Raw genomic sequence first — 26,430 nt, 5'->3', positions numbered from 1 at the left:
GCCCCTTTAAAATTCATTAATTTTATCACTGGAAACTCAATGCTAAGTCCTAAGTGCCCATTCATTTAACATTAGGATAGCTGTTTTCTCTTATTCAGGTTATATGTGAATGAGAAATCTCCATAATGCAACCACTAACTCTGCATTGCTCTTTTAAAAAGTCTCTTAAGTAAAAATGACAAATACAGGAGAGTGTATAAATCATAAGTGTACAGGTCAGTGAGTTTGTCGCACAAAATGAATGCGCTTGGGTAACCAGCACCCAACTCAAGAAACAGAACAGCTCAGGGACCTCCTCTGGCCACTCCCATCACTCCTCCCTTCTCTTCCCCAAAGGCAGCCTCTGTCACTTTTCTCACACCATAGGTTAGATTCGCCTGGTTTTGAACCTCACATAAGTGTAACCTTTATAAATGGCACCTTTTGCTGAACACTCTGTGCAATTCATCTATGTCCCAATAGTTAATTTCATTCATTTGCATTTGTGTATAGACTTCCTTGCATTGCTTTGAAAAATGATCTTTAAGAATCCTGCTTACTGCAGCTGCCAAAACTTTGTTTCATACTATAGGAATTCTTTTAAATGTGTGTTGAGTGTATTTTCCTCCTTTGAAAAAAATCAAGTCCACCAGATGACTTCAAGTCAGTGTCCCACGCCAGCTTTGGTTAGGGTGCTGTCCCCAGTCAACATTTGTTGTTCAAAATAACATGACAGAGAGGCCTTATGTTGTGAAATACTTTGGAAAACTCAGTAAATTCATGAAGTAATTCCCTCTTTTCTGAGAAATAACATTGGGGAGGTGGGTAAAACCCAGGTTATATCCAGATTATATCCAGGAGGTGCCACGTGTGATTAGGTATGGAGCATGTATTTCCCCTTTCAGATCTGTGAATCAGGTCCTCAAGTTCTGCTTATTGAAATTGGTCTGACTCTTGGCGGGAAACATCACTTTGATGGACCTTCTGCCCCTACCCAGATATTTGCTTGGCTAACCCCTTCTCTTCCTTCAAATCATTGCTTGAGGAGTTTAACTCCTTAGTGCATCCACCCATCCTGCCCATCATTTTTTAAAAAATTAAGGAGTTCCCATTGTGGAAACAAATCTGACTGTCATCCATGAGGATGCAGGTTCGGTCCTTGGCCTCGCTGAGTGCATTAAGGATCCGGTGTTGCCATGAACTGTGGTGTAGGTTGCAGGCGTGACTTGGATCCTGAGTTGCTGTGGCTGTGGCATAGGCTGGCAGCTGCAGCTCTGATTCGGCCCCTAGCCTGGGAACCTCCATGCCATGGGTTTGGCCCTAAAGAGACAAAAAATAATAATAATTAATTTATGTATGTATTTATAGATTTATTAATTTAAGTAAGTTTGTTTTCAGTGCTTAGTTCCAGGTGTACAGCTGTGATACAGTTAAACACACATACATTCTTTTTCAGATTCTTTTCCTTCATAAGTTATTATAAGATATTGAGTATAGCTCCTCTGTTCTGTACAATAGATCCTTGTTTTTTATCTATTTTATATACAGTACTGTGTATCTGTTAAGAGAAAGCTTATCTCCTGCTTCTCCACCCCCCACCCCCCAGTGATTCCTTTCACTCTTCTCTATTTCTCTTGCATCTGTACCTTTTTTTTTTTCCTTTTCTGGACCACATATGCAGCATATGAAGGCTCCCAGCCAGGGGTCAAATTGGAGCTACAGCTGCCAGCCTATGACATAGCCACAGCCACACAGGATCCAGCTGCATCTATGACCTACACCACGGTTCATGGCAACACCAGATCCTTAACCCACTGAGTGAGGCCAGGGATTGAACCCATATCCTCATGGATGCTAGTTGAGTTCATAACCCACTGAGCCACAATGGGAACTCTGCATCTGTACCTCTTTTTAATCTCCTAAGATACTTTACTATTTTTACTTACTTATGTTTATGATTTCACTTCTCTTTTTTCCATGCCAAGAAGAGTGTGGGTCATATCGTAGCTGCTCAGTGAGTATTTATGGAATGACAGAGAAAGTCATAGGTTTCTGAGGCTTAAAAGGTATCAGAATTGTATAGGGACAGATGCTTTTGCAGGTGAGGCTGTGGACACCAAGGAGATGGACATTCCTGTGTTTTCTCTTTCTTGTTACTTGCAGGAACTTTTGTCCGTGTTTGGGGGTGGTTGAAATGTGTGGAGTCAGCCCTCCCTGGAAGTGACTTGGGAGGGTTTTAATGTCACCCAGTGCTACTTCATTCTTCCTGCCAGGCGTGTTTACAAATAAGGAATTTGCTGTTCTCACCAGGGTTGCTTCCAGAGTGACATGGATGGTATGCACAAAATATGTCTATTTTATGGGATGGGCCGTGTTGTGAGTGCTAATTATGCACTGTCAGTGAACACATGTGGTAGCTGACGGGTTTACAGCATGGGGTGAACTTGGCCATCTGCATTGTTCGGAGGCACTGAGCATCCCCACTCAGCTAGACCTCCTGTCTGCCGGATTTGTCTGGGCTCCAGCCCAGATAACAAGTGTGGGAATTTGGACTAACCTCACGGCACGTGGAAGATGGGGTGTCTCATCTGAGAGGTGGAGTTTATCCTGGCAGGCCGTTCTTTCCCCAAAACTGGAAGGTTTACAATCTTATTGCTTGAGATTACATGGAATCTTTTCGGAGGGTTTTGAGAGCCCATGTGACAGGATTGTGACCCGTGTAAGTCTTTTTTTCCCCCTAGTCTGCTTTTGGGAGAATTCCCACTCAGAATGCCAGATTCCTTTAGGACCAGTCAGCAGTATTGAGGAGGACTTGGGGCGAGGTGGGGGGATGGACTTGCATACTAAATACTCAATTACTGAAACCAGCTGGCCTCCTCTAGGAGAAATCTGAAACTTTAAAAGCCCAGTTTCAGAATTTTCTCCTGATTTTAGGTAAAGGGAATTTACTCCTTCATTAAACATGGGCATTTAGGGGGCACATCATTTTCTCAAATTCTCAGTTTCCTTCTCTGTAAAATGAGTTTTTGCACATCAATCGTCTTGAATATTCTGTGATTCCATGGTCAATCCAATTTAAAATTATCTCTCCCTCATTATCCAAGAAACTTATTTGATTAATTCAGGGGTTTGATGGAGGTATGCTGAATTCCAGTTTCATATGCCCTCATTTTATGCATTTTGCTGGGCTTATCTGGGTACTTCTTGTGCTCTTCTTCCAGTAAATCAGTGTTTGTTGATTGACAACTATTTTTGTCTTCCCCTTTAACTAATAATTGTAATTGGAGTTCAATATAATGGCCATTATTTTCACAATTTTTTTTCTTTTTTTTCTTCTTGGCCACACCCAAGGCATGAGGAGTTTCCCGGGCTAGGGACTGAACCCATGCCACAGCAGCAACCTGAGCTGCAACAGTGACAATGCTGGATCCTTAACCCACTGAGCCACAAAGAAGCTCCTTTTTTCTCTATTTAAAGTCAAAAGTAAACATTGCCTTTTGACACCCCAATGGGGGAAAAAATTCTGTTGTGAGGAAAATCTAAACTTTAAATGATTCGCCTAGACCTCTTAAGTATTTCAAAGACTGAAAAATAAGATCGTATTTTGTGGGTTGTGCTGTAATCTGTAGAAGTAACCCCAGATGTGTACTTTGGATGTGCTAATAACTATTATAAATCTAGCCTAAGCAATAAGAGAAGATAGCTTAAACCAAGGTTTCCCATCTAATTAACTACTTCTTGGCGTTCCCTGATGTCCCAGCAGTTAAGGATCTGTCATTCTCACTGCTGTGGCTTAAGTCATTGCTGGGCACTGGTTTGTTCCCTGCCTGGGAACTTCCACATGCAGTGGGTGTGGCCAAAAAAATTCAATTACTTCGCAATCTATGTCTCCATCCTGCTAGCTAGCCTTCTAGCAGCATTCCTAGGTACTGAAAAAGTAGCTGCAGCAAAACCTGGATCCTTTAGCCCACTGCACTGGGCCAGGGATCGGATCCTCACCTCTGCAGCAACCCGAGCAGCTGCAGTTGGATTCTTAACCCACTGCACCACAGCAGGAGCTCCAAGATGGAAAAACTTGAGAAGACAGTGTTTAAATAATATTCTTGCTAGAAATAAAGTTAGCTTTTGATGGCACTCTTCATCATTCATTGAGCATAGAAACTTTATTCCAAAGACTTCCCATTCTGAATGAGAGATGCAGTTGCCACTCTGACTAACTTCTGAGGCACCTCCCAGAGAACAATGGAGGAGTCTCTTTATGATGCCTGAAGAATACAGAGGGATTGTTTCAGAAGCCTCAAGTGCAGGGCGCTCTGTGACTTTTTCTGAGTCTGCTGGTGTGTGGGAACATGGTCATCATTCTGTGTCATTCTTGAATAGTAAAACATCATCACTAATTCATGCCCTGCACATTTGTAACTTGTGATAAACAAGAAGGGAGGCTCCATGTGCCTACAGGTTTGCTCAGCTGATTAATAATGTAAGGCGCGCTGCAGAGGCGGTACTTACCTCCGGGTGCCCGTGTGTCCCCACAATCCAGATGCATCATCACAAACCAAGAGGCTAATTACAGATCGCTCTTACCTCTTTATTAAAGCAGGTCCCCAGAGGCCCACTCCTTGGAAGAATGTGTGTTATCCTTGTGTCCATTTCTGCATGTTTGAGAATGCTCCCAGATGCATCCTTAATGAAGGAATGTGGATTTTACTTGAAGAAATGACTGCAGTCCTGTACCTTCCCATGGGTATGAATTAGTGAGGACTACTGTGTCTTAAGAGGAAGTCTATTGCTGTGTAACAAACCGCCCCAAAACACAGGGGTTTACAGTAGCAATAGTCATTTATTTTGCTCACCAGTGGACAGTTTGGGCAGGACTTGCCAGAGGTAGCTAATCCCTGCTCCATATGGTATCCACTGGTGGCCTGTCAGTGGCTGGGGTATCCACTTTCAAGGTAGCACACTTAGGGGCTGGCAAGTATGGTTGGCTACTGGCCTCTCCACAGAATTGCTTGAGCATCCTCTAAACATATGGTTGGGTTCTTCCCAAAAACCAAGTTGGAAGTTCATGGAAATTTTATGACCAGGCCTCAGAAGTCACATAACATCCTTTTCATTTTACTCATTGGTCAAGGGCCATACTGGTCCAAGGAGGTGGGTATAGACTCCATCTCTTGATGGGGGCGCAGCAAGGGTCTGGCAGATTGTGGAGAATGAGAGATGTTGTCGTAGCCATCTTTGGAAAATACAACCTGCTGCAGATGTAAGTTCAGAATGCTATGTTCATTTACAGTTCTTTCTGCTAGGAGAGACGTTGAGACCATTCAGGGTTTATATGGAATACAGAAAAAATAAAAATGAAGGCAAGAAGTGGAAATAAGGAGTTGAGTATTGCATGTAAGGGTTATTGGGCATTGAAAATAATCTTTTAAGTGTATTCTCAGCAGTCGTCAATGGAAACCCTCCCCCCCAAAAAACCCCACATATTTGTTACTTAAAGGGATCACATATCTTCATGAGATCTGAAACTCTCAAATCATTTTCATCTTCTAGAAAAACCATCCCAGGGTTCTCCAGGGTATTTACAAAAAGAACAATAAAACCTTCATTTTTTTAGCACATTGTAATGAAAACCATCCCCAAGTACTTAGTTTAACTGCCGTGTTTAGCTTGGGGGTTTCAAATGCCATTAGGGCTGTGTTACATTTTTGTTGGGCTGGAGTCATGGGGATAGAAGAGTTTTGGTTTTTGTTTTTCCATAACCAAGGGTTAAAACTAGGACAGCATTGGTCCAACCGCATCATCTCAACATTTTGTTAAAGTGCCTTTCATTAATGTTTTGGAAGCTTATGTAAATCAGAGAAGGGTGGGAAAAAAAAGCCACGAATTCTGGATGTTAACGCAGCCTGGTGTGAAGGGAAACATCTGCTCTTGGTTAAACTTCTTTAAACTTCAGTTCTTTCGCCTCAGTCACTTAGTGGTGATGTTGAGATCCGAGTTCCATGAAGATGCTCAAACTGGTTTTCTAGAACATTCCCAGGAGTCTCAATAAGCCCCTAAAGTTCTTTGCTCCAAGCTTCTAATTCTAGGGTCACTAGTATCATCAAAGGAGAAAATTGGAGTTGTCAACCTCAGCAGCTCCAGGATTCTAGCATCTGACTGGCTCTTTTCTCTTTTCCTTTCTTTTTCTTTTCCTTTCCTTTCTGTTTTTTTTTTCTTCTCTTCTGTTTTCTTTCCTGGAAATGCACTATCTTGTCTTAGGCAGTGCCTTTTTTTTTTTTTTTTAAATAATGATTTTTTTTTTCCCATTAGAGCTGGTTTACAGTGTTCTGTCAATTTTCTACTGTTCAGCAAGATGACCCAGTCACACACACATGTATACATTCTTTTGATGGAGGCAGTGCCTTTTGAAAGGAGACCCAGCGGAATGCCTAGTTATGAGGCTTTTTTTTTTTTTTTTAACCTTGATAGGACTGTTTTAAGGAATCGTTTGTCTCTGCATATTTTCCTATTCCTGGGGGGAAGATTGACCTGGTTTGTTAAGAGATGAACTGGAAACCCAGGGATGCAAATAAGGAGAGGTATCCCTGGACCCACAGCCCTTTAATTTCTCTATGCCTCAATTTTCATCGCTATTAAAATGACACAAGTAGCAAATGGTATGCACATTTTCACAATCTCAAATGAGTGTATTTGTAAAACATTATTGGCCCCAGATGGCCATTTCCCAAAATTGTAGACTCATAGAAGTTTCCACATAGAAGTAAGCTCAGATTCTGCAGCTTTAATCTCTTGCCTGTTCATTTCTTTCATAAACATTAACTGAGTACTTACTAGGATCAGGATGCTGGGGACAAAGCAGGGGACAAAATAGACAACATTTCTGCCCTCATGGAGCTTTCATTCACTGGGAAATGACAATAATTTAAAATGACCAGAGTTCCCATTGTGGCGCAGCAGAAGTGAATCCGACTAGGAACCATGAGGTTGCAGGTTCAATTCCTGGCCTCTCTCAGTGGGTTAACAATCTGGCGTTGCTGTGAGCTGTGGTGTAGGTCAAAGACACGACTGTAGCTCTGATTAGACCCCTAGGCTGTGAACCTCCATATGCCGTGGGTGCGGCCCTAAAAAGACCAAAATAAAAAATAAATAAATAAAAAAACCATAATTTAAAATAGTGGAAATAAGTGATATGATGAAAATTAAACACAGAGAAGTGCTGAAGAGTGACCAGGTGACCGTTTTTAGACTGGGATTGCAGGGAAGGCCATGTGGGAAGAGAGGACCCTGGTGACAAAGAGAATCCAGTCATGGGGAGATTGAGGGGAACAGCATCCCAAACAGGACTGCAAGTGCCAAAGCCCTGGATAGGGAGGAGCTTTGAGTATAAAATAACAAAGTTGGAGGAAGTGAAGGAGGCATGGGGGGTCGGAGAAGAAGGGACAGGATGAGATAGGAAAGCCAGCTGGAGAGGGACTCAGGGCAGCAGAATGTCCCCTGGTGGTCTAGATGGAAGAACTTGAACCTTCCTTGTTGTGACCTTGAGTGGATGGGAGGGGTTTGACCTTTGCATGAGGGGCCAGCCAGAGGAAGCCAAGGAAGTAAGAGCAGGAGGGTGACTGGCAGAAAGAAGGGGGTCGCATGCTGGGCAGGGACAAATGAGAGCTTTCACCCATGTAAAAGCATCTTTCTGGGTCTTCATTGCTGGTGTAACAAGGTGACCCTGTGTTTGGGTTTGCTTGGACAATTCAGGTTCATGTCTTTCGTCACAGCATACTTCCATCTTTAATAGTTTGATCTTTTGCTTTCAAAAGTGTCAACCTGTTTAAAGTTCAGATGATAGGTTACCAAATGTTGAAGACATCAGAGTCTTGTAGTGTATCACCTTTGAGTCCCTGCCATCTTTGCTTTGGGGTTCCCATCTATTCACCCATCCTTTCCTGTGGCAAGTGTAACTTCTCCTGACCTTTCCCATGAGCTCTGCCGGGACTCCCAGGTCCTCAGCCATTCTCTTTGCCTCCCATTCACTCACTCCTATTACCACCCTCCACCTGATCCGTACCATATCCTGTGCAAAGGAATTTTCCTTAGGAAAGGACTGATTACGTCACTGCTGCCAGAAACCGTCATGGCATCGCATTACCTACATAATAAAAGTCCAGACTCTAAAGATTCAGCACTCCTCAAGATCTAGCCCAGATATTTCACAGTCTAGCTTAGAGTATAGGACATACTGCAGCTAATATATGCTGAGCAATGTAACAGGTGGGGATATGGACTTTGGAGTCGGACTGCCCAAGTTTGAATGCTACCTGCTGTTTGCTAGTTGGTGCCCTTGGGAAAGCTGTGCAACCTCTGTCTCAACTGATGTTACAGATTATGTCTAATGATCTTTTGTGTAATTTTATATATAATTATATTTTATAATAATTTTTAGGGATAAAAAAGAATACTATTGTTACTGTTATGTAAGGATGAAATGAGTTAGTCTGTGTAAGGCCCTTGGAACAGTGTTTGTCACATTGTAAGCTCTTGATAAGTGGATACTCATATGACTGGATTTTTGGTGCAGAATATTTGTCCTTCTCTGCATAACTTAGGACACTTTCTTACCTCTTTGGTTTTGCTAGCCTTGTACCTTCTGGGATTCTTCCCCCAGCACCATTTCTGTATGGTTAGATTCCACCTGTGGGTCAGGTTATTTTACTGACCATGGGATTTTGGAAGCCACAAAACTGATGGACTGTGAAGTGTGGTACACGTCCTTTGACATTCATTCCCATGAGACTCTGATGAAAAAGTCTCTCTTTAAAGGCTTTGCTGACCCAGGTTTTGAGATTTGATTTCTCCACTTCCTTTTTGGGTGTGCCCTGGCTGTAGTGGAAGCCTGGGTGGCTGGGGTCTTGCAGCCTTGGAGGGAGATGCAGGTCTCTTTGCCAGGTTGTGTCCCTTAGTGTACCTCCCTGGATGATGCTAAGGTCTTTGCTTTTGCTCCAGAATCCTGGTTGGAGCACATCCATTCTAAGCTGTGCTGATGGGCAGACGTTGAGAGAAATTCTGGCCTGTGCAAATTTGCCAGAGGTGACCCCTAACACGTGTGATTCTCCATTGTGCCCTCCTGATCTGGGCCCATCCGCCATGGCAGACTGCTCTGCACTGGGGAAGGGTGGGGGTTGGATACTGACTCCAGAAAGTATTCCTTGAAAACAATCTTCAGTGATATCTCAGTAAATCTGAGAAAAGAAATCTTGAGCAGATCTGATGGAGATAAAGATAGCCAGAGAGAAGAAGAATGCTGCATCTGTGCAAACAAAATAACCTGGAGCACTGACACAGGAGCCCCTCTGACCAAAATATATCAACACTGTTGTGATCAGTATGGCTTTACTTGCTCAATTTCATTTGGCTTAAGTATCAGCCATCTTCTGTTCTCTTCTTCACCCAGTACGTGTGGGTACTGAACACGTTTCAGATTTTGTTTCCCATCAGATGATGTATCTACATGATAGATATTAAATATTTTTCTCAGAGTTCCCGTCGTGGCGCAGTGGTTAACGAATCCGACTAGAAACCATGAGGTTGCGGGTTCAGTCCCTGCCCTTGCTCAGTGGGTTGACGATCCGGCGTTGCCGTGAGCTGTGGTGTAGGTTGCAGACGCGGCTTGGATCCAGAGTTGCTGTGGCTCTGGCGTAGGCCGGCAGCTGCAGCTCTGATTTGACCCCTAGCCTGGGAACCTCCATATGCTGCGGGAGTGGCCCAAGAAATAGCAAAAAGACAAAAAAAAAAAATTTTCTCTATCTTGAAATTCCTTTTCTTCTGAAAGCTGCCTTGTTCCCACCATCCACCTCTGTGATTTCCATGGGAGCCACCCTAACAATGGTCAGAGCTGATTGGCCCAGAAGTGGATGCCTGATCTAAGCTGAGCCAATCAGAACCCTTCCCTGAGATCTTTTATTTATGTGTTACCAGGACGTTTAAATATTCGATCTCCAGTGGCCAGACTATGAGCCAGAAAACTGAGAAATTGTCAATGGACATATTTTCTGCCACATGGAGAAAATTCATCCTGGGTAAGAAAGAAGAATGCTGTTGCCAAATAAAGGAAAGTAGGGAAAAAACCTGGAGCAAGTTTCCTGATAGTCCCAGGTCTTCTTAAGATCCTGTTCTGGCCTCACCCTGCTGGCCACTTGCTCTTTGAGACGCCATTGGGTTGTTGCCCACAGATAAGTCTCTCCTTAGTCACCTTCCTTTTGCATCTTTGATTTAGACTTTTGATATCAGGTTGGGATCTTCTGGTGGGTTGATTTTTCATGGGGGACTAATAACCAGATGAAGATCCTTGAGGGTTGGGAGCTTAAAAGCACACCCCCTCTTAGTTCTACCAGTTTCCCAGGAACTACATTTTCAGTGAACAGTGAAATTGCAGGTACCATCCAAGTGAAAGAACCACGTCAGTTAACACAGATAAGGAAGACCAGTACAACTCCTTTTGCCAGGAATGTCTGCCCTGAACAGAACTCCTGCCCCATCTCTTCCTTTCATTTGTAAGGGAGTTTACGGTTTTCCAGGTTCTTTCCGCATGCTCCAAGCTTCCCACCAGATCGCTCCTAATAGCAGAGGAGGATAAAAGAGTCCCTCTTTCCCCAACCCCAGCCCTGCCAAGGGCTTACAGTCAAGCAGTCTCTCAAACTGAGCAGAGGCAAGTTGAGAAAGGTGGGTGGATCATATGGACTCTTCAGAGTCTCCCAGGTGCCCCTTGAGTTAGACCAACACATATTAAATCCAAGAGGTCAGGGGTAGTGCCTGTTTGGCTCACTTCTGCTTCCCCAGCACCTAGTAGATATTGAGTAAATAATTAGGGAATGAATGTCTGGGTATTATTATCCCCATTTTATTGATTAGGAAACTGAGGCTCAGATAAATCCACAGAGTTGACCCATAGCATAGCTAGTGAGTGACAGGGCTGGGTCTGAAGCTTTAGGTCTCAGACTGGCTCATTCTGAGCCCTCTCAGTCATTAAAAGAGAAAACCACAACACAGGAATGTCTGCCTGAGCTTTCCTTATGTCCTCAGAATGGAGCTCACCACCCAGCAGTGCTTGGTGAAAGTTTCAGTTCCTGAAGCTAAGAGTTAACACGTCAGGACTAAAGGTAGCTTCAGACATGAGCTTAAACCCGTGTTATTTTTGGACCTCTGTTTTCAGAAAGCTGTACCAGAGTTTAGGTGACAGAAAATGAGAGGGGTTGTGTGTGTGTGATAAAATATTCACCGCAAAGACTCATGTGTAACCGTGCAACCCAGAACAGCATTTTTGTGCCTGTTCTTGACATATGGTACATGCCTCCATTTGTAGGTTCCCTTTGTATGTCATGGATCTCCAGACTTTAAAATGTCAGCTGTCCTGGAATAGTGGCCCATGAGTTAGGAGGGTCAGAATGGGCAGTGGTCTGGTCGAGGGTCCATTTGAGATGTCTGTGTGTCTGAGTCTTGGCCTTTACCCTCTATTATATGTCGCTACAATCATTGTCAATAGCTATGTTTCCCAGTATTTTATATGGCTTATTATGCACCATAGCATCATGGTTCAGTAGGACTTTCTGTGATGGCAGAAATGTTCTATATTTGCACTGTCCAATACTTTTTTTTTTTTTTGCTTTTTAGGGCCGCACTCGCAGCATATGGAGGTTCATAGGCTAGAGGTCTAATCGGAGCTGTAGCCATCAGCCTACACCACAGCTCATAGCAACACCATAGCCTTAACCCACTGAGCAAGGCCAGGGTTTGAACCTGCATCCTCATGGATACTAGTCAGATTTGTTTCTGCTAAGCCATGACGGGAACTCCCTGTCCAATACTATTAATACTATATAAATATTATATATTTGCACCAGCCACAGGGCCTATCAAACACTTGAAATGTGGCTAATTTGAACTTTTAATCCGGTTTTGTTTGAATTGATTCAAATTTAAATAATCACCCTTGGCTAGTGGCTACCATATTGGATAGCACAGCTCTCTATTTGCAAAAAGTTAGTAGGTTTCTGATTCCCAGCATTAATTAGCACGTTAGTTATAAGGATTCCAGTAGGTTCATCCTAAAGTTACAAACTGCCTGTAACTTATAGATATTAAATCTACTAAAGACATAATTCTTTCACCTCAAAACATGGTGCAGATATTTCTCTTTCACCTGGGCAGCAGTGACTGCAGTCTACCTTCTTGAACACTTCAGCCTCTCCTGGGCACCTTGAATAAATACCAGATTGAGTCCAGGTCTTGTTCCTTTTGGGGGCACATGCTCTCTTACTGCTTTGGGGGAGCTCTTAGCCATCCCCTTATTTCACACCCAGTCAGGCTGAGAATTGGAGACCTCTACCAGCCTGCCCTGGGCTGTATTCCTTCCCTCACTCGCTTTACCTGCCTCCTCCTATATGAGAGTTCTTTGGTGAAACAACTCATAGGGTTATTTGCCTATCCATCTATCTCTGTGTCTGTATCTATATATCTATATCTACATATATTGAGAGATTGGAATTGAGATTGATTTATTTTAAGGAATTGGCTCATGTGATTGGGGGAGCCAGCCAGTCCAAGATCTGCAGGGTCATTTGGCAAGCTAGAGATTTGGGTAAGAGTGATGTTGCAATCTTGAGTCTGAAGGCTGAAAACTCAGGCAGATTGTCTGGAGGCAGAATTCCTTCTTTTTCGGAAAGCCTCACACTTTGTTCTTAAGGCCTTCAACTGATTGGGTGAGGCCCACCCACATCCTAGAGGGTAATTTTTTTACTTCAAGTCAGTGGATTGTAGATATTAATCACATCTAAAGTTGTCCTTACAGCAACATCTAGACAAATGTTGACAACAAGTCACCATAGTTTTTCCAGATAGACACATAAAATTAACTATAGGAGTTCCTGTCATGGGTCAACGGAAATGAATCTGACTAGCATCCGTGAGGACACAGGTTCGATCCCTGGCCTTGCCCAGTGGGTTAAGGATCTGGCATTGCTGTGAGCTGTGGTGTAGGTCGCAGACATGGCTCGGATCCTGCTTTGATGTGGCTGTGGTGTAGGCTGGCAGTTACAGCTCTGATTTGACCCCTAACCTGGGAACCTCCATGTGCTACAGGTACAGCCCTAAAAAAGGACAAAAACATCAAGTAAATAAATAAATTAAATTAAATTAACCATGACACCTTCTTCATTAGATTCAGACAATGGTCCTAGACAGTCCCTGACCCTTCACCTTTGCCATCTCATATGGCCTGGGTATTTCAGTTCCTATTGGTTGGTTAGCATGAGCCTTTTCTGCTCCTTTTCCCATGTTCCATATAGCTTTCTTTTTTACCAAATCCAACCAGTTACCATATTTCCCTAACTGGTTTTACCCTAGTTGGTAAATGAAACACAAATAAATGTAAAAGACAAGACAAAGTACATATTTGCACTTATCAGTAGAAGCGTGGTATTCATTTTGAAAGTAGAATAACAGACAGTATGTCCTGGATTTTCTGGGACAGTCCCAATGTCATTACTTTTAATAAAAAGTGATTCTTGAAATATGTAACCAAAGATTACATCATTTTTCCCAATGCACTGAGACTTTGTAATATAACTAAATTTTTAAAAAAGAAAAAAGAAATCTCTCTCACATCATGATCTATGATTTTAGGTTGGAAAAATATACTTACCATTGAATTTGTTCTTACTCATTATTGAGCAGTTGAATGATACCTTGGGTTCAAGTTGAAAGTGGTCTTATTTAATTGTTGGTACTTAAACCAGCCGTTGTTATTCCTTTAAGTATTGGAGTGGGAGGAGTTTCTTAAATGCAGCAGACATGGAGAGGAGGTAGATAAGGAGGTATTTCAGTTTAAACTAGCATCCGACTGGCATCTTGACACAGGTTGGATTGTATAATGTGGAAGAGAGGTGGGGGTTTTTTTGTTGTTTGTTTGGTTTTTATTTTTGCTCTTTATGGCTGCACCCACAGCATATGGAAGTTCCCAGGCTAGGGGTCAAATCAGAGCTACAGATGGCTGGTCTTCACCACAGCCATAGCAACTCAGGATCTGAGCCATGTCTTCAACCTACACCACAGCTCATGGCAACACCGGATCCTTAACCGATTGAGCAAGGCCAGGGATCGAACCCACATCCTCATGGATCCTAGTTGGGTTTGTAAACCGCTGAGCCATGAAGGGAACTCTGGAAGAGTGGTGTCTTGAGGGAGCATGAGTTTGTATTAAGATACTCAGAGTCAGATCTGGGCTTTGCCATGATCTAATCAAATTTGTCAGAGAAATTCCGTGGGCATGCATGTGATGGTCTGTAGAGAATTCCTTACCCAAGGAGGCTGGGGTATTCAGGATTTTATCATCTGTATGGATTTAATTCTATGCTCTTGAAGACCTGGTGTAGCTTGAAGTAATGGTGGTGTCCAATGGCAGATAATGAGCCCCTGAAAGTAAAATGATCTTAGCTGTCTGGAGAATGGGGAAGGGATTCCAGAAACACTGCAGGATAAATCTGGTAGGCTGTGGTGAGCAGATACATAGGGTTACAGAAAAGGAAGAGCTGAAGAAGATGGCTTGACCCCAGCTTGAGGGACAAGGTCCTGTAGACCCACTAGCTGTGGTCATTGGCCTTGTAGATCTGAGCCCCAGAGGAAAGTCATGTCTGGTAATAAGTAACATATGACTGGTGGCTAAATCCGTGTGAGTAGAGCAGGTTCCTAAGGGAAATGTAGAGCGAGGAGAGCTGGTGGCCATGGGTGAACCCCTATGATCTGGTGCCTGCCTTTCTGATGTGCACGGGATGTGCTTGATGAAGGTTCCAAATGGGTGACTGAATAAATGACTGAATGAGAAATGAATAGGGTTCAGTGTGACAAACTACAGTCAAGGGATGTTACAAAAAAAGAAAAAAGGAAGTCCCTGGACTAGAATAAGGTAGAAACCCAGAAGTGTTGAGGCCTCTAGGGTCTAGCCAGATATTGATCTTTATAAAATCTAAACATGGATCTTCTGGTTAAAAAAGATTACTCACCCTTTCTGGTAAATAATTTAGCAGCCTGTACGAAGTCTTTGAAAAGCTGATAGCCCTTGACCCATTCATTCCACTTCCAGGAATCCACCCCAAACAAGTAAAGAGAGTTGCAGACAGAGATTGGTGCACAAAGATGCTTCATATTCTTTTTTTAAAATCTTTTTAGTGCTGCACCTGCAGCATATGGAGGGTCCCAGGCTAGGGGTCCAATTGGAGCTGTAGCCGCTGGCCTACACCACAGCCACAGCAATGCCAGACCCGAGCCACATTTGTGACCTACGCCATAGCTCAGGGCAATGCCAGATCCTAAACCCACTGAGCAAAGCCAGGGATCAAACCTGCGTCTTCATGGATACTAGTTGGGTTTGTTTCCATTGAGCCACAACAGGAACTCCTTCATATTCTTGAGACATACTTTCCCTGAAGATTTGGGATAAAGGTGGGTGAGCACCTTTACCATTTACTATTTGGTTTGTTACAGCCTTGACCTGCGAGAAATGTCTCAGTTGTCCCCTGCAGACAGAAATAATCACTTTCCATACCTTTATACCCTCGATGAGAAATTTCTGGAATATTTACTCTTTTCAATTATGAAAGCAGTATGCACGCTTATTAGATACATTTTGAAAAGTTACATACAGATAATTCTATAACTTTTGGGTAATAACATGTCTAAAAAGTTTGGAATCAATTTTTTAATAGGACATTATCATAGAAGCACTATTGTGCCATGTTAGTGTAATTATTTTCAAAGCCTGTTTACAATAATTGGCTGAATCTTTTGAGGGTCAGGACTCCTGTTTTGTATCCCAGCACGTACGTGTAATGTTGGTCTGGGCCAGTATAGGGACTCATGGTTTCTAGAGCTGAAAAATTCATTGGTCTCCATCCCTACCTTCTAGGAGCTCATTCTGGGAGAGGAGACACATACCCACTCATAATTTAATGTATTCATTCATTCATTCAACAGATACTTATAGAGCACCTACAATATGTCAAACACCATTCTAGCACTGGGGACACACAAAACCCCTGCCCTCATGAAATGCACACTCTACAGCAGTGATTTCCACACTTCAAGGTGCATTTGGAATTACCTGGAGGGCTTGCTAAAACACAAATCGCTGGATTCTACCCCCAGAGTTTCTGATTCTGAGATTCTGATTCAGGGGGGCCTGAGAATTTGCATTTCCAGCAAGTTCCCAGGTGATGCTGATGCTGCCCATATGGGCCCACACTAAGTTTGCAGGACAGCAGGGTAAAGGAATATGGTGGTCCAGTGTGTCCTGGGAGAAAGGCACACGTCTGAGTTATGCCAAAGCCTTTCCAGTTCTTCAAGCCCCAGCAAGGAAGGGCAGGGCTGGGATGCTGTCCCACGTCCAGGGTCCTCGCCTCCTCACCCTGGATGACCCTCAGCAGTCTCTGCAGCGCCACAGAAGCCTGGACCAGTAAAGAGCTGGGGAGAGCCATAATGACGGCCATGAGTACCTTCTCTGTGCCCACTCCATGGTACCCTTTCCATGTATAGTATCCAGTCTTCAGAGCGACTGCAAGGGAAGAATGATCTCCCCCATTTTATAGATCAGAAGGCTGAGGCATAGAAAGCTCATGTAACATACCCTGACTCCCCAAGACAGTCAAACATCTGGGCCTCCAAACCCAGCCTGTCTGCCTTCAAACCCACTGACTCAAGTTGAGATGAAGCTCTGGTCCAGCCCTCAGTGGGGCTGGTTTTTAGAAATGCTTCAGTGGCCATCCCTGTCTCCTCTGCAGTGACACACTGAGAACAGGGTTAGTGCAAACCTGGGCCTGCAGTGCACCTGTTTCTCAGGTGCTGCAGCAAATGGCAAGGCTCAGACTTGTGGTTTATTAGGGCAAAGCCACAGCAGAGTTGGGGGGACTTGAGAACTGAAACGGCAGGTGCAGTTTAGGGGGAAATAGCTGACTGTCCTACCTGTAGGAGCTGTGTCTAGAAATGATTAATATGATTTTCTTGAATGTAGAAGTTTGTGGAAGTTTCATTTATTTTGTTTTTTTTTTTGGGGGGGGGGGGGTGGGGGCAATACCCATGGCATATGGAAATTCCTGGGCCAGGGATCAAACCTGAGTCATAGCAGTGACAATACTAGGTCCTTAATCTGCTGAGCCCCCAGGAACTCCAAGTTTTTTGACGGCAGGTTTAGTGCGTTGAGAATTTGCATGATGTATTCAAAACTGCATGAAAAGCCCATCTTCCAAAACCTTTCTGAAGAAGCATACATTGATAGCATTATTTCACAAACAGTTAAGACTAGAGAAAAGCCATCCCATGCCACTGCAGTGGGAGCTTGGGAAGGTAGCACTCAGGTGGTCCAGGGCCCAGGCTCTGGCACATTCTAGAATGCTGCCCTCTATTGCAGTTGCCCACACCTGCCAGATTACCTGGATGATTTAATGGTAGCTCCAGATAGCAAGACCTTCAGAGATCTGTGCTGTAGACCAATGTGCATAGCAGCATTATTCACAATAGCTAAGACATGGAAGCTACCTAAGTGTCCATGAACAGAGGAATGGATAAAGAAGATGTGGTACATACACACAATGGAATACTATTCAGCCATAGAAAAGAATGAAATCATGCCATTTGTGGCAACATGGATGGACCCAGAGATGATCATACTGAGTGAAGTAAGCCAGACAGAAAAAGGTAAATATCATATATCATGATATATATGTAGAATCTAAAAAAATGATACAGATGACCTTATTTCAAAAACAGAAAGAGACTCACAGACATAGAAAACAAACTTACAGTTACCAAAGGGGAAAGGGGGGAGGGACAGATTAGGAGTCTGGGACTGACAGATACACACTATGATATGTAAAATAGACAACAGAGTCCTACTGTATTGTGCAGGGAATTATAATCAGTATTTTGTAGTAACATATAATGGAGAAGTCTGAAGTTGTACATCTGAAACTAACACAGCATTGTAAATCAAGTCTAGTTTAACAAATAAAAAATTCTTAAACTGAAAATAAAATTGAAGCATAAGAATGTTTGTTTATAATAAAACTTCAAAAGTCTTAGAAAAAAAAACCCATAAAGCTTTGTGTTTTAGCATAATGTCTCCACCTTCTATCAAGAATTAAGAGTATATAGGAGTTCCAGAGTTCCCATCGTCGTGGCTCAGTAGAAATTAATCTGACTAGTATCCATGAGGACACAGGTTCGATCCCTGGCCTCGCCCAATGGGTTAAGGATCAGGCATTGCCATGAGCTGTGGTGTAGGTCACAGAGGCGGCTCAGATCTGGTGTTGCTATGCATGGCATAGGCTGGCAGCAGCAGCTCCAATTTGCCCCCTAGCCTGGGAACTTCCATATGCCATGGGTGCAGCCCCAAAAAGACCAAAAAAAAAAAAAAAAGTATATGGGAGTTCCTCTTGTGGCTCAGTGGGTTAAGAATTGGATTAGTATCCATAAGGATGCAGGTTCAATCCCTGGCCTCACTCAGTTGGTTAAGGATCAGGCACTGCTGCAAGCTGTGGTATAGGCCTGCAGCTGCAGCTCCAGCTTGGCCCCTAGCCTGGGAACTTCCATATGCCACCGGTGCAGCTGTAAAAAGAACAAAGAATAAAAGAGTATAGAAATTCCTGCTGTGGCATAGTGGGTTAAGAATTCATCTGCAGTGACTCAGGTTGCTGTAGAGATGTGGGTTTTATCCCCAGCCCAGCTCCGTGGATTAAAGGATCTGGTGTTGCTGCAGCTGCCACTTGGATTCAGTCCCTGACCCAGGAACTTCCATATCCAAGAACATGTATGTACTTGATGCTTGACATGTGTCCACTTGACCTTGTACTTAAGAGAATGAACTTGGGCCCGAGCCAGACCTGGCTTTGAACCCTGGCTGCCCACAGCTTGCTTTATGACTTAAATGCCTCTGGGCCTTGGTGTCCTCATCTGAAATGAAGATAACGATACCATAGGGGGTTGTTAAAGGATTAAACAAAACAATTTATAAAAAATGCAGGGACTGACACATAGTAGGTCTGTGCTAGGTGGCAGTTACTGCTATTGTTATCATTATGTCTAGCCTAGGCTAGACTTTATAGACTGGGCCATATATTCATAACTGCTCCAGATCACATTCTAGAATGGCCAGTGTTGAACTAAAATAACTGTCTACTTTAAGCTAGGGCAGACCATCCAGGGAGGGCTGCCAAGGCTTGCTTCTTTAGGGAGGAGCTCCATGCTGGTATTTCTTACTAATTCTCAAATGACAGGGGGTGATCCCTGTAGGGACCTCGAGATTTTCTGAGGTCATCCCCTTGGGGGCTGGTGACTAAGACTCACACAGCTCTGATGTCTCTACCGCCTGATTATTTATTTGTCAAGTGACTTGAGAATTCTTGCCCAGAAAATCCCCTAAAGCCTGTCTTCTTGTTTGGGCTTCCTCTTGCTTTATTTTATTCAGCTATTACTTTCAATTTTTTTTCACTTATGACTATGACATTTAATTGCCTGGGGTATTTTTTAGGGAGGGGAGACAAAGTGGCATAGTACTTTGTGTGGTCATTTGTCCCCATCTTGAGGCTCAGGAGGTGAGACGGTGCCACCTGTTACCTGGATGGGATGGTAGATGGAGAGTCAAAGGTCAGCGGAGCGATGCCCTCAGGCCAGGTGTGGTCTTTGGGCTTCCCTGGGGACTAATGTCACCAGATATCCCCTCCTGCAGGTGTGGGGGGGTTGTATCTGCTTTTACACCATTCTCCCACCTCTGTGTTTCTCTGCCAAAACAGTTGTTTAAAAGAGGAAGCTCTTTGGGTCATAAAATGTCATCTGGTGGTTAGTATATGGTTATATGGGTGTATTGTGTTATATAGTAGCCTGATTAGCTGGAAGTAGGTGATTCATCCAAAAAAAAAATGAAATCATAAACTCTTACCAAAATGAACCTCCTTTTTCCTTTTTTTTTTTTTTTTTTTTTTGCTTTTTAGGGCCACACCCACAGCATATAGGAAGTTCCCAGGCTAAGGGTCAAATCAGAGCTGCAGCTGCAGGCCTACGCCACAGCCACAGCAATGGGGGATCCGAGCTGTGTCTGCGACCTACCCCACAGCTCGCGGCAACATTGGATCCTTAACCCACTGAGCGAGGCCAGGGATGAAACCCGCATGCTCATGGATACTAGTAGGATTCGTTTCTGCTGTGCTATGTGCTGGCCACAGCGGGAACGCCTGAACCTCCTTTTTCAATCTCTCTTTGTTCCAGCTCCTTTTAGAACCTTTTTTCAGCTTCTAAGAAAAAAATGACTAATCAGGGCTACCATAGTATTTCAAATAGAGTCCACCCCAGCCCTTCATGGCCAAGTGCTTTGTTTTTCCATAGCTTAAAAAAAAAAACAACAAAAAACAAAAAACCACGCCCTCCATCCCCAGTAGGGCCAGGGTTGGGGGGTGGGTGCTACCTTGAGGACAGGGAGCCTCTGCCAGCCTGAGAGACTGAGTTCAAACAGAAACATCCTACGGGGTGAGCTGTTTAAGCTGTTTTGGTTGTTGGGTGTCCCCCGCTTTGAAAGAATGTCCTGTTTACCCCATTCTCATCATTCTGTCTCCCTCACAGATCCAGGAAGCTGCGAGTCAGGGCCTGAAATTCGTGGGGGTCATCCCTCAGTACCGCTGTTCCGGGGACTCGGCAGGCGGCAGCCCCCAGACGGAAGCCCAGGAAGTGACGATGGAGCCTGGCAGGTGTGGGCATGAGAACCTGGGGGCTACAGATGCACCCGAGGGGATGGACGGAAGCCCAGAGCCTGGTCAAGGTCCGAGAGGGGCGGCACTTGCTTCCCAGCCACCCAGCCCGCCCTTGGGAGAGCAGGATGGCGTGGACTCTCCATTGCAAGGACTCTCCATGAGCAGGACTCAGGATGGACCAGCCGGCAACCTGTCGGAAGAGCGTGGAGAGCCACCCTCGGGAAGTGAGTATGTCAATGCCAGAGCTCTGACCCACTTAAGGAGGGGTTGCTAGCTTTTCAGTAACCCTCCTTCAAACAGGAGAAACTGTCACGCAGTTTCCTTCCTGAAGCTGTGACTTCCAGGGGGCAGAACGTCACGGCAGGGACTTGTCATTGCTCCAAAAGGTCACGTGTAAAGGAGATTCTAGAGTGCGAGCGAGGTCTTTTATCCCCCGGGCCCTTGCGCTGCCCCTGAGTGACCCATGTGAACACAGGAAGTGTGAACATGCTGGGTGCCAATGCAGAAAGGGCCTTCCACTTTTGTTCTGCTTGTTTTGAATATCTGCCTAAAGAAGGAAATCAAGAAGCCAGCTGAGGACAAGTTGTGCAGGAAGGGGGGCGTGCAGCTCGCTCAACCGTAAACAACTAGATTTCAGGGAGTGTGTGTAGTTGACAGATCAGCACCGTGACGAGGACTCTGCCAAAGAGAGGCCACCACTAAGTGACGCCTCTTAGCCACATTGTCACGGCCGTTGGAGCATGCCCTTTAGGGAAGGGATTTCAAATAATAGCACAAGAATGATAACAGCCAATGTTTATTAATATTTCCTGTGGACCAGGCCCTGTGCCAGCAAGCTTTCATAGGACTGTCTCTTCATTCTTCCTAGGATGTGGTTGAACTCGTGACATTGCCCATTTTACAGCCCAGTAAACTGAGGCCCATGCAGGCTCTCTGCCTGGTCTTCCCTGTGTAAGACTCAAGTAGAGGAACAGGGTTGACTGAGGGAACAAAGTTTCTCTTGTATTTCTCTGTGATGCCCTTTCATCTTCCTTCTCCAGGAAATGTAGTGTCCAGCCATGTTCTGGGAGCCAGGCCCTGGTGTGAGCTGCATGGCAGCCTCTTCTAGCTTTTGGAAGGTGATAAGTGACAAGACTCATAGGAGGAGGCCCCAGATCTTAGGAGGCCTTTCTTTTTGGACCTTTCTGGGTTTATCTCCCTGGTTAATATTACTATTTATGTACTAATTCTTTTTTTTTAACTGTAAAACTGTACTGTAAAAATTTTTTATTGAAATATAATTGCTTTATGGTATCATATTAGTTTCAGATGTACAGCACACGACTCACAGTTATACATATACGTATATATCTATTCCTTTTCAGATTCTTTTCCCTTCTAAGTTATTACAAAATATTGAGAAGAGCTCCTTTGTGGTACAGTGGGTTAAGGATCTGGCGTTGTCACTGCAGTGGCTCAGGTTGTTGCTGTGACACAGTTTTGATCCAAGGCCAGGGAACTTTCACATGTCAGGATTAGAGCCAAATAATAATAATAATAATGTGAGAAAAAAGAATGTATACATGTATGTGTAACTGGGTCATCATGCTGTACAGTAGAAAAAAAATAATGTATTGGGGAAATAAAATTTAAAAAAACACATAAATATAGTATATAGTCTCCTGTGCTATATAGTAGGTCCTTCTTTGCTATCTATTTTATATATTAGTAGTATATCTGTTAATCCCAAATTCTTTAGTTTATCCCTCCCCCACCTCTCTTTCCCCTTGGGTAACTAAATTTGTTTTCTATATCTGTGAGTCTCTTTCTGTTTTGTAAATAATTTCATTTGAATCAATTTTTAGATTCTGTATGTAAGTAATATATGATATTTGTCTTCTCTGACTGACTTACTGATAGTCTCTAGGTCCATGCATGATGCTGCAAATGGCATTATTCCATTCTTTCTTATGGATGAGTAGTATTCCATTGTGTATTTGTAACCACATCTTCTTTATGCATTCATCTGTCAATGGACATTTAGGCTGCTTCCATGTCTTGGCTATTGCGAATAGTGCTGCAGTAACCATTGGGATGCATTTATTATTTACTAAATCTTTTTTTTTGTCTTTTGTCTTTTTAGAGCCACAGCCTTGCATATAGGGGTTCCCAGGCTAGGGGTCCAATCAAAGCTGTAGCCTCAGGCCTATGCCACAGCCACAGCAACATGGGATCCCAGCCGCATTTGCGAACTTACACCACAGCTCAGGCAACGCCGGATCCTTAACTCATTGATGGAGGCAAGGGACCAAACCTGCATCCTCATGGATGCTTGTCAGATTCGTTTCCACTGAGCCATGACAGGAACTCCATATTTACTAAATCTTGAAGTTAGCCTTTTATAAAGGATGAGGTACCATTTATGCTTTGAGAATAGGAAAGAGGGTGAAATTTTTTCTCCTGTGTCAGTAGTTCCTGAAAAGAAAATTGTGGGTTGGTTGTTTGCAAAGTTGACTTGGGGTTGGGGGAGAGTGTAACAGCCCCTATTCTGGGAAAGATTAGGACCGTTGTATCATCAAGGCCTTGATCCTGCTTGAAAGTGTGCTGAAGTAGAGGTTCATCAGTGAGGCTTTTCACACTATGGAGCCTTCTGCTCCCACAGAGGAGCTGAGAGCACAAGGGGACCCTCTGGGTGCCTCCCAAGGAAGGTCTCGGTCTTATTTCAGCTCCTCCATCTCTGCATTGCTGTTGGGCTGAATCCTGAGAAGGAGGACTGGCCCCCCTGGGAGTCCTCCTCTACCATCCAGGATCCGAGAGGGCAGGGGTGGGCAAAGGCCCCAGGAGAGGGGGTAGGAGTCACAGAAGGGGCAAGGAGCACAGTGATTAAGAGCCAGACCTCCGCCATCTAGCTTGGCAGTCTTGGCCGAGATCCCCTCTGTGCCTCAATTAATTACCCTATAAAATAGGGATTTAAAAAAAAAGTTTCTTGTTGAAAGCTGAAAGCACTCCCAAGTGGGAGCTCTTCTTATTAGAGGTACAGACTCCATTGTCCTGACCATTGGCCTCCAGCTCTGCATGGAACCCTGGCTTTGAGAAAGGGAGCTCTTAATACTGAGGGTCCCCTCAGGAGTGTTCAGATGTTCCCTGTTCCAGAATCCACATTTCTCCAAGACTCCTGCCAGACTTCCTGCCTCCTGGGGTTGACCCTAGGGAGAGTTAACTCATCCTGGGACCCTCCCCTTTAGGTCCCTCCTGCTGTCATGTCACCATTCACTCCCTTACTCAGAGAACCGCTCTCCCATCACTGGGCACACAGAGACCCACCCCCCCCAACACCCCAAGTCTTGGCCTGCATCGCATTTCCTCGAGTCCCTGTTCTCAACTAGAAAACCAGATCTTGCTGGGGAATAACAGATGAAGGTGTGTCTGGAGGTGGTCCACCCAACTGTGCCTCAGAACTGCAGCTGCGGGGGTGTCACAGTACCTACCACCCCGTCCTAGCCTTGCCATGTAGGCAGCTGTCTGTCTGTCTGTTGTCTGCTCATGAGCCTGGCACTTACCTTTCTGCCCAGGAGGCCACAGGCCTCTGAAACTTAGCTCACTGTTAGTGTTTCTCCTTTTTTAGAATCAATGACCCTTTGGATCTTTTTCATCAGTGAACACACAGTGGTTACAAGTGCACAGGTGTGGCCTTGCAGGGAATGGACAGACAGCAGTCATCACGGTGGCAACCCTCTAAGTGAACCGTTCTAAGCTCTTCTGTGTGTCTTGACTACACGTCACGATAGCTTTATGACAGAAGATTCTGTGATTACACCCATATCGCAGATAAAGAAAGTCACCTTTTGTGCCCTGGTAGAGTTAAGCTTTATCGCATAACTTGAGCGTTCAGCTTCCCCAAAGGCCAGCCATCCAGGGACCCTGTCCCTGGTGGTCACAGCCTCACCTGACCTCAGCTTCTCTCCTAATTGTTTCTCCCAGGAGGTCTTGCCTTTCCTTCCCTGGAAGGTCCACACACCGCCACCCAGACCCCCTCTCCAGTGCCCCTCCCCACTGATCGCCCAGTTTTCAGCTCCCTTTCTCTCAGGCCCCCCAAGAAGGGTGAAGTGTTTTTACGTTTATTCCTGCCAGGTGGGCTTAAATAGGCAATCACAGACAGACAATTTAAAAAAAACCAGGAGTTCCTGTCGTGGCGCAGTGGTTAACGAATCCAACTAGGAACCATGAGGTTGCAGGTTCAATCCCTGCCCTTGCTCAGTGGGTTAACGATCCGGCGTTGCCATGAGCTGTGGTGTAGGTTGCAGACGTGGCTCAGATCCCATGTTGCTGTGGCTCTGGCGTAGGCCGGCAGCTACAGCTCTGATTCGACCCCTAGCCTGGGAACCTCCATATGCCGCAGGAGCGGCCCAAGAAATGGCAAAAAGACCAAAAAAATAAAAATAAAAAAAATAAAAAAAACCCAGAGGGAGTCTCCCTCCGTCCCCCTCCCTCTCCTCATTTAGTTTATTTCCTTTATAGGAGCCCAGGGGAGCAGGGTGCAGGCTGCCCTGCTCGGTGAGGGCTGATGCTGTCCCTGGGGAACAGGGCGGGCTGCCCCACCCCCACCCCAAGGCGGGAGGAAATGCTCTGGTCCAGGGGTTCTGTTCTGCTCCTCGTGCCTGCCGGGTTTCACGTGGCATTTTCCTACTGGTCCTGAGGAAGTCCCTGTTGGTTTGATGTCTGGCTCTGCAGATATCACCTGAGCTGGGGGAGGGCCTGGCTGCAGGACGCTGCCCTTCTTGCACCTGCTTTGCCCTGGCCTCCTGGGGAGACACAGAGCACCTAGGCCGAGCAGGCCTACCCCTGTGCCACGTTCCTGATACTTTCTGGGCCAGGAGGCAGCTTCCTTCATTTACCGTAAACTGGCGTGAGAGGAGGGCCAATGCACAGAAAGGTTAGGGAGGTGTCACTGCACGTCCCCTGGCACTTGTCTCCCTGCTGCCAACATTCCCATCTTGTCTCTGTTGCCACAACTTCAATAGGAGAGACAAGAAGGCCCCACAGGATCACACAAATGCAACCAGTTCTCACTGTCACCAAAATAATAATGCAGTCTTCCAAGAGTTGCCCTTCAGGCTGCACCTAGGCACTTAAAAAAACCTAGAAGTGCAGCCAGAAACCTGAGCCAGGAGCTCATTGCCTTTCTTCAGGAGGGATTCTGGTCAGCAGGCCGCCTTGGCAGGCAGCTCCTCCTGGGGTCATGACCCCTGAGTCCACGTTTTCTGCTGCATGGCCCCCTCCTCACTGGGCCTTGTCCTTCCCTCCTGGAGCCCCCGGGATAGTTCTTCCCTGTGGTTCTGTCCCCACCTCCAAATCAGCCACCTGCCACTTTCTTCCTGGCCTTTCGCTCAGTCCATTAACAAAGGCTATTGAATACCCTCTCTACCTGTCCCGCTTTCTGTGTGCTGATAACATCAGCCTTGTGTTGGATTTGGGAAACAGCTCAGGGCTGGGGGTTTGAAAGACTCTTGGCTTTGCCACTTACCAGCCTGTCATTCTAGGGGAGCCACTTAAGGCTTCTGGGCAGAGAAGGGATGTAGTTCCCCCTGGAGTTTGGAGTCACATGAGATGGTGGCACCGAAGGCCTCTGTTAATACATTTGTGTCCTGTGGCTGCTAACATCCTTACAAGTGGACCCGTGGATTGTTGTGCATGCAGC

The 26,430-nt window shown here is 44.9% G+C and overlaps 1 protein-coding gene across 1 annotated transcript in view; it reads left to right on the top strand.

Moving 5' to 3' along the window:
- The window catches only part of RFTN1 (raftlin, lipid raft linker 1), a 220,424-nt gene that overhangs the window by 129,781 nt on the left and 64,213 nt on the right, over positions 1–26,430 (top strand). The window contains exon 5 of the mRNA XM_047768875.1: positions 20,626–20,977. Coding sequence (XP_047624831.1) covers positions 20,626–20,977 — 352 coding nt within the window. The remainder of the gene's footprint in view (positions 1–20,625; positions 20,978–26,430) is intronic.

Source organism: Phacochoerus africanus, chromosome 1 (assembly GCF_016906955.1).
Source record: "Phacochoerus africanus isolate WHEZ1 chromosome 1, ROS_Pafr_v1, whole genome shotgun sequence".
NCBI lineage: Eukaryota > Metazoa > Chordata > Mammalia > Artiodactyla > Suidae > Phacochoerus > Phacochoerus africanus.
This window is presented reverse-complemented; position numbering and strand designations above follow the sequence as displayed.